The sequence below is a fragment of the Enhydra lutris genome, unplaced genomic scaffold (assembly GCF_002288905.1).
Source record: "Enhydra lutris kenyoni isolate GAN:26980312 unplaced genomic scaffold, ASM228890v2 scaffoldscaffold19, whole genome shotgun sequence".
NCBI lineage: Eukaryota > Metazoa > Chordata > Mammalia > Carnivora > Mustelidae > Enhydra > Enhydra lutris.
This window is the reverse complement of record NW_019154103.1, coordinates 39,366,558-39,375,323: the sequence shown is the minus strand read 5'-3', so window position 1 is coordinate 39,375,323 and position 8,766 is coordinate 39,366,558. Positions and strand designations below refer to the sequence as shown.

At 43.3% G+C, this 8,766-nt stretch overlaps 1 protein-coding gene across 1 annotated transcript in view; it reads left to right on the top strand.

The window, feature by feature from the left end:
- Nucleotides 1-1,155: 1,155 nt before the first annotated feature.
- The window catches only part of LOC111148450 (zinc finger protein 474-like), a 30,220-nt gene continuing 22,609 nt past the window's right edge, over nucleotides 1,156-8,766 (top strand). Inside the window, exon 1 of the mRNA XM_022505002.1 lies at nucleotides 1,156-2,442. Within this exon, the coding sequence (XP_022360710.1) occupies nucleotides 1,408-2,442 (1,035 nt within the window). The 5' untranslated portion in view covers nucleotides 1,156-1,407. The remainder of the gene's footprint in view (nucleotides 2,443-8,766) is intronic.

Below are 8,766 nucleotides of genomic sequence, written 5' to 3'. Positions count from 1 at the left end.
ATAATTAACATAATTTAAATTTAAAATAATTTAAAATAATAAATAATAAATATAATAGATACCATAACAATATATAACACATAAATATAAAGTATATTTATAGATAAAAGATATTATCTATATTATCTAACTTCCATATTATTATTACATATTATTATATATGATAATATATATATATTATATATATTATATAATATATACAATATATGATAATATATTCTGTAATACATAACTATAATATAGAAATAGATAATATTTATCCAATTGTATATTATTCATGTTATCTAATATTAAATGAGTATCTATATTATCTATCAGTATAGCTATAGATACAGATAGAGATTGAGATAATACAAGGAATTAAGTATAATAGTTACATAAAGAACATCAAGCAAAATCTAAGCATCTTCATCCCCAGGAAAATCTACAGATAATTTACCAGGAAAGGTTGTAGGCCAGGGTTGCATTCTTGGTTTGACATCTATGGCCCCAATTTATTCACACTCCATTCCCATCACAAAGAAAAGTGGATACATGTTAGGTTATAAGAAGTTTACCCCCTCTGTGGGTTTTCCTGATAATATTCATAATATTCACTATCGAATTCCTTTGGCAGATGTTCTTAAGCTTAGGCTAATGGGCATTCATTAAGTCGGGCCTGTTACCATATCTTCAATAAAATACATATTATGACCAAAGATATTTGATCAATTATTTCAATAAAATTCGTTTCACTTGGGATAGTAGGATCTTTGCCTTTAATACCACAGGCTTCAGAGAACTGTCAAAAGGATCCATGACACTGAAAAGTTAAGAATGCTTAAGAGAGTAGAAAATGTCTTTCTACATTATCAGCAGTTTCATTAATTGAGTTGTCACAGGTCTTAGTTCTGTCTTCTGTGGTCTCACCATCACGCCTCTGTTGGATTGTGCCGTGTGTGATTGTTGATCTTTGGGCAGAACACTACTTTCAATACAGTAATAGTGCGATTCATAGTGGAAATTTTCTTCAAATTTATTTCAGCGTTGACTGAACAGCTCTTATGTGCTAGTTACTATCTAGCCAAAGAGGACACTAGGTAAAAAACATATATATATTACTGCTCTTCACCGACTTAGGATCAAAGGGATATGTGTGTGTGTGTGTGTGTGTGTGTGTGTGGTGATGAGTTCTTCATTTATGTTTCCCCCACAGATCTTGGAGGCATCTGAGGTTTAATGAGGACTTTCCAGCATTCCAGACTGCTGCCCTGCAATGAAGCTGTGAGTCAGAGTCTCTGGGTCTAAGAAGTTGGCAACAATGTGGAACCCCAGCACAGCCAACCTGACTAACCTTCAGTCCGAGCAGAATCCCAAAAGGAGTCTGGCCTGAAATCAGAGCAAGCCTAGAGAAAGACTTGCTTGTTAATGGAAACAGGAAAGGAGAGAAGGATTTGCAACAAATTGCAGCAGACTTTCCACCATTCTAAAGAGCCCACCTTCCTTATCAACCAGGCCCTTCTCTGTGGTGACTCCCATTCTAGCCTTTTGCCAGACACAGAGAATGTCAGTCATGCAGGAAAAATAAAGACAGGACCTCAGAAAGCGAGACCTGGAACGGTAATACTCTCAAAACAGTCCAGTAGGAGAATTATGTCCGAAAGTCAGCCCAGCCCCCCGGTGATCCCATCCCGCAGGCCTGGATTCCGGGTGTGCTATATCTGTGGCCGAGAATTTGGGTCCCAGTCAATTGCCATTCATGAACCCCAGTGCTTGGAGAAGTGGCGGATTGAAAACAGCAAGTTGCCCAAGAACCTGAGGAGGCCAGAGCCCTCCAAACCTCAGCCTCTCGGGGGCAGTGGGTCCTACGGTCTTCAGGCAGTGAACGAGGCAGCGTTCCAAAGTTCCCAGGCTCAGCTGCTGCCCTGCGAATACTGCGGCCGCACGTTCTTGCCAGATCGGCTTCCCGTTCACCAGAGAAGCTGCAAGCCCAAGGATGATGGGACCAGAGCACCAACCCTCAGCAGTTCTGATGATCGTGCTGGTCCCAGGAAGGCTGCTGGTGGCATCCCCGTCCGACCACAGACTCTCATCTGCTACATTTGTGGTAGGGAGTTTGGCACCCTGTCCCTTCCTATTCACGAGCCCAAATGCCTGGAAAAGTGGAAAATAGAAAATGACCGGCTCCCCAGGGAGCTCCGCCGACCACTCCCACAGAAGCTTCAGCCACTTCCCACTGGACAGTCCAACCAAGGGGGGCCAAGTCAAACCCAGCTGGTGCCCTGTCCACACTGTGGCCGGACCTTTGCCCCGGACTGCCTTCTGGTACACCAGAGGAGCTGTAAAGCTCAACCTAGTGGGCCAAAGATTCAGAATTTAACCTTAGGGAGTAAAGATGCCCTAAAAGAGTCCACTAGTTCCAAACAGCAAAGGAACATGGAGGCACCCACGGTGACTGATAAGGTAATTCATGCCTCGTGAGATGCATTGAGTGGACCCATGGGTACATTGAGAGAAAACTATCCCCAGGGGATATGAAAGAAATGAGAGAATGAGAGAAAACTATCCCCAGAATCAGCTGCCTCAGCCCCTAGAATGGTTTCTTTCAATGCCTTGCCTCTGCCTCAGTGCAGTCTCTCCTGGTTGACCCCTGTCGGACCCTCTATCTTGGTTGGCAAAGTCGATCTAAGAACATCCCTGCCCGGTGGGTTTATAGTCCTCTTCCACTCTGCCTCCTCAAAGAGAGATGGACGTCCTTCTTCCCTGATTCCTCATACCAATAATCCTTGGGAGAGACTGTTATTTGAAAATGAGTCATTAATGCTGTGTCTACATTGCAGAGATATAATTCCCATTCCAACAGCCAATATTTATTACCGGTTTATTTTAGTCATCTACCTTAGGAATTCATTCTTGGCAATGCCGGGTTATGCTGAGTTTATCTTACTAAAATAGAATCTGTGTCAAAAACCCCAAATGACTTCAGCAACAATTAGGCACTGGAGCCCTCACAGAAAGAGACGTGCTCCTCCAATACAGCATGTTTTCTTTTAACGTGATTATGATATGCGGGACATAAGCCCCAGGGCACACCCTGAACCGACGAGGTGTGGGTTCATGGTTCTGGGAAGGGCTCAGTTCCCACTGCTACTCTGAGTCCTGTGTTTGGGTTGGCCAGCAGGCACTGCTCCCCACTTGGGGACTTGGGAATAAGCATGACACCATGGGTCCCTAACCCGTATGGTGAAGTATTGTTTACCTGAAGGTTCACCATCAACCATAACTGGGCAAGAATGCTTATGAGGTTGACTCCCCACAAGCCGTGGTCCTTGTGCTTTGTCCTGCCATTAAGCCTGGGCGGATGTGACTGCACCATTCTGTGACATCCTTACAGGATATCAAATCATGAGAAATAGGCAGTGGTAAAAATATTTTCTCTATGGTTTGCTACCTAGAACACCTCACCTGTAGGGATGCTTTCCTTTTTTTTTTTTTTAAAGTAGGCTCCACGCCCAATGTGGGGTCAAACTCATGAATCCAGTATCAAGAGTTACATTCTTGGGACGCCTGGGTGGCTCAGTTGGTTAAGTAGCTGCCCTCGGCTCAGGTCATGATCCTGGTGTCTTGGGATCGAGTCCCACATCGGGCTCCTTGCTCGGCGGGGAGCCTGCTTCTCCCTCTGCCTCTGCCTGCCATTCTATCTGCCTGTGCTTACTCTCTCTCTCTCTCTCTGACAAATAAATAAAAAAAAAAATCTTTAAGAGTTACATTCTTTACTGACTGATCCAGCCAGGCACCCCTTTCTTTCTTTCTTTTTTTTTTTAAGATTTTATTTATTTATTTGACAGAGATCACAAGTAGGCAGAGAGGCAGGCGGGGGGGGTAGAGGGGGGAAGCAGGCTCCCTGCTGAGCAGAGAGCCCGATGGTGGGACTCGATCCCAGGACCCTGAGATCATGACCTGAGCCAAAGGCAACAGCTTAACCCACTGAGCCACCCAGGTACCCAGGCACCCCTATCTTTTAATGGATGGTTTGGGGGCAACAGGTTACCCAAGTTCTTCTAAAAGATTAAACCAGAAGGACTGGGGGTTAGGGGATGGGAAGTAGCCTTTTTTTTTTTTTTTTTTACTTTTTACTGCAACTTTTCTTCCTTACTTTTGTATTGCATTACATTGGCAGTCTTCTAGTACTTTTCTCTCACTTCCGTGTTTAAAATGAAATGATTAGAAACTTACTGGTTTAGAAGATTCCAAGACTATGATCATAAAGCCCAAGAGTCAGACTAAGAGAGGCTGGGCGAGTTTTCCGATGAACACTGAAGAAAGAATGGTTAGTTTCTGTACCGAAATCAAAACCCACACTCTTAAGTGTGGCATGAGCTACAGGCTGGTCTCATAAACATGATCTGCTTTTCCCATCTCCTGGCTGTTGCTTTTCTTCCAAAATGTGTGGGGTCTGGATTCAGAGAACACAAGAATCTGTGTCTCAGGGCCACGAATCGGCGAGTCCATTAGCTCTCTGACTCGCAGCCCTGTTTCCTGAGTGTATGCATTTGCTTCACATGTTCTCAGTACAGATCTAGAGATAGGGAAGAGCATGGTCAGGATTCCTGTGCTCGTTGTTGTAACACATACTTTGTGCCAAGAGACTGAGCACAGCGTGTTCTCACTCAGTCGTGACTGCTGAAAGAGGCTGGCCCGGGCTCACGGCTTCCCAGGAAGACCCCTCCTGCTCAGCCAGGCGTCGGTGGGGGGGAGATGTCAGAAGAGGAGGCCACAGTGGTGGCCCTTGGTGACTCGGGCGTTTAGATCAAAGCGGGGGCTATCCGTCAGAACAAAGACATCTGGAGGACATGGCTGTGTCACAGCACCACCAACCCTGCTCCTGGACCTGAGGAGCCGCAGGGCAGCAGGAAGTTGGCGCTCATGGCTGTGAGTCGTGTGCTGGCCCGTTTGGGGACCACACAGGCTTTCGTGAAGGGCATAGGAAGGTCATCCAACATAGGGTCCCTTTCGTTGCCAGACTTAAAGCAAGCTTGCATGAATTAAAATGGAGAAAACTGGTAGGCTTCAGAGAGGCATAAGATCTCTTGAAGCAAGGGACTTGATTTCTTCCCTAGAAGAGGTATTTGCCATTCCACAGTGCTTTTCACCAGGAAACCTCTCCCAGGCAGTGTGGTTTTCTCGTTCAGTTACGATTTGATCTATTGCTGTTTTTCTTCCTTTGTGTCATTGAAAATTTAGAAGTACAATTTCATTGTATCATTCAAAATTGAAATATTATGGAAAATCATCCATTTCCCCTGAAGATCACTGCCTTGTGCACGATTAGATCTCCATATTTCAGCCGGTGACAGCCGACTTCTGGCTTTGGCACAGGCCTGTTCTTGTCGCCCTTCCGATATGCGCTGCTTCTCTCGTCAATCAGATTCTAGAATCGTTATCTGATGGCGGATCAGCATCAGAGCTTGCCTGGTGCTCCCAGAGGGCCCAGTCTCGTAGAGAATTCGGGTGAGGGAGAATATTTTCAGCACCATGATTGCGGGGCTTGGAAAACGATGCACTCCGGTCGGGCAACAATACTGTTCCGCTGGCAGAGTGAATTGCCTCTGCTCAGAATGTTCCTCCAACATAGACTGGCTCAGTTCTTTTATGACACAGGCGCTGCTGTTACCCTTCAATCAAACCCAAACGCAAATAAATGCCGCCTGAGATGAGTTCTCCGAGACTTCCACGGGCATTTTGCTCTAGCTCTGCTTTGCCCGCTAACCAACTCATGCGTTTGAGTTATCCTGTTGTGTCTCCTCCAGAACACAAGGCTGCATTTACCCTTTCTGATCTCACAGGCGAGCTCTGAAGGACGCTAAACAGTATGTAAGCGGGATAAAACCCTGAGTGAGGATCTTTATTTCGAAGGTGTGACAGCTCTGGGGTCACTGCACCTGCATGATATGGTTTCATGAGCTGAATCACCCTTTCTTTCTTTCCTCCAAAAACAAATGGAAAGGCTGCATAAGCAATCTCCACCTTAGCAAGATTTTAAAAGTGGTGGTACATCCAGATGAAGTTTCGATGCCTAATATGGAAACCCATAGATTATCCTTTTAAATGTTAATATTGCATTTAGTTCGTCTATTAAATTTTAGTCTCTTTAGTAAGCCTACTGTCTATTTTAGTAAGCAATTTCCTAAGTGAAGCTGACGGGTACAGTAATAGAGGTCATTACTGCTCTTGATTTTAATGAGTGAATAAATTTTAGTGCTAGCATTTTAATATTTGGGGAAAAATGTTGCCCTTTTCTAAAACCCAATCATCTTTCACTCTTTGATTTCAGGCCCTTTCTGGCTAATTGGAACACAGATCAGCAGTTAATTAAATATCACTACAAACCAAAATGAAGCCTTAGTCTCATTATCTTTTATTGGTTAGATAATGCTTGGGGTTATTTTCTTAGAATTCTGCTTGTAACCTGTGAAACATTGTTCCTAAAAATCCCATACTATATTATGAATTAGGCGTTCTTTAGGGAAATCATCTCTTTCCGTAAATGATTCTCTCTGAATCTAGTTTTAAGCTACCTTTGTCATCCTTGATATTTAGGTTTGAACTAAGAGCCCATCAGACACATCTCTAGCATCTGGTGCTGCCATCTGGTGTTTTAAAGTAAGGTCTCTGTGCTGTCAAAAATACTATTGTTCTCCTGTTACCTCCAAATATATTAGAGAAGGTGTCCTTATAATAGAAGCACATTTGCATCTACTGGGTTAGAAACATTTGGAGTTTAGGTAAAAACACAGAAGAAAGGAAATTGACTTTTTATTGAATACCTTTATGATCAGCCCTATGTATGCATGATCTCCTTTGAATTTTACCATAACACAGATACAGTTTTCCCACTTTCCATCTGGGGAGACAGAGGTGAAACAACCTGTCCAAAGTTACACAGTGGGTTTGCTAGTGGGTGTCAGAACCAGATCTGATTCCAAAGACCCTATCTTTTCAAGTCTAAGATACAAAAAGGGTGTTCAACAGAGGATAGAAGTGTGTTTATTCAGCAAATATTTGTTGTTAGGCATTGGGCTGAGTCCTCAATAGAGAGTCAAAAAAAAATTACAGTTGATCTCATGGAATTTTTATTCTTATGGAGGAAATAATAGGAACTAAATATAGAATTCCAAATTGTGATATGACAGTGTCTAATGGTGGGAGGTTGACATACAGAATCTTGGTTAGAGAAATCCTCTGGGAGGAAGTGATATTTCAGCTGCACCATGACAGGTAAGAAAGAATTAGCCAGGAGTAAAGATGTGGGGAGAAGGGAATAGGGAGAGGAAGAGACATTCTGGCCGAAGCTCATGAGGCCCGAGCTCGATGAGGGAGGTGACAGGCATACAAAATGAGGCTATAGAAGCAGTAAGCCCCTGAAGTTGCCCAGCGAACAGAGGTCATCCGTTGTGTGGCTCTTGAGGGGGTCCAGCTGAGAGAAGATGAGGCTTGGCCAAGCGCGTTAATAGCCAAGATGGAGATGAGGTATAATAGACATAATTTGGTGGCAGTTGGGATGTTGGAAGTGTTGAGGAGGGGTCGAATGTGGCTCCCAGACTTCTGGCTTGAGTAAATGCTCTGGTGCCATTTTCTAAGATAAGTCTGGAGTCAGGGGAGGATCTTGGAGGTTAATACCAATAGCTCCTTTCTGGACGCAGCAAACTCAAAGTCCTTGTGAGGAATCTAAGTGGGTAAGTCAGGCTGAATATAGAAGTCTGGACCTCAAAAAAGAAGATTGGACTGGGATATATATTTGTGCATTATTAATATATATTTAAAGTCATCAGAAGGAGTTGTGGTTTGGAAAGGGAGACGCCAGGCTGAGCCCTGAGGCATTAAATGATGTAGCGGTTAGAGGAGAAGGAGCTGGAGACTGAGAGCCTGGAGACACTGCAGAAAATGTCACAAACAAGGGTGTGGAAAGCAGTGTGGGATGCTGAGAGGTGGCATAGGATGAGGGCCAAAAAAATACCTGTTCAACTTGGCAATGTGGATTGAGTCTCATAACCGTGGAAAGGACACATTCTGTGTAGTGCTGGGGGTTCCAGAGTGTGTGAATGATAAAGATCGTGTCCTTGGGGTATTGTTGCTGTGAGCATCTTTGCCACAGACATCTTTGTCCCAAGTAGTTTGCTGCGGACATTTTCACTGTGTAACTCATGGGCTAAACAGCAATTTGGCCATAAAAGACAAAATAAGTGGTTGACAGTTTGGTTTCATTTCTTCACTGACAAAGTTTCAGTTTTTACATTATATAAATCTTACCTAGCCCTCATAAAGCTCCATCCAGGGACAAACAGACGTGGTGATCTTAAAATAGTGAATAAAACCACCATATGCAGACTTGATAGAAAATAGAGTGAAAAAAGTGTGAAAAAAGAGAGTGGGAAACCAGATTGTATACTATACTCTACCATACAAGAAAATGATAATACATCGGTGACAATGAAAACCAAGCCCAGCAACAGACGCATTACAGCATGAGCATTTCTTTCACATTTCCCATAGAACTTTGGAACATCTATTGACAGATATGTGACAATATGCCAAGAATGAACAGTGTAGAAGGTTTTCACAATGCAACACAAAGCTCAGTTTCAAATATGCATCCTTGTATTAGGAAAACTGATACCTCTCTTAATGAAGGAAGAAATTAATACTTTTATTTCTTTGTATGTTTCATTATGTCCTTTTTACTGTTCCTCTTTTATTTTTCATTATTTCATCCTTCACGTCAAAATT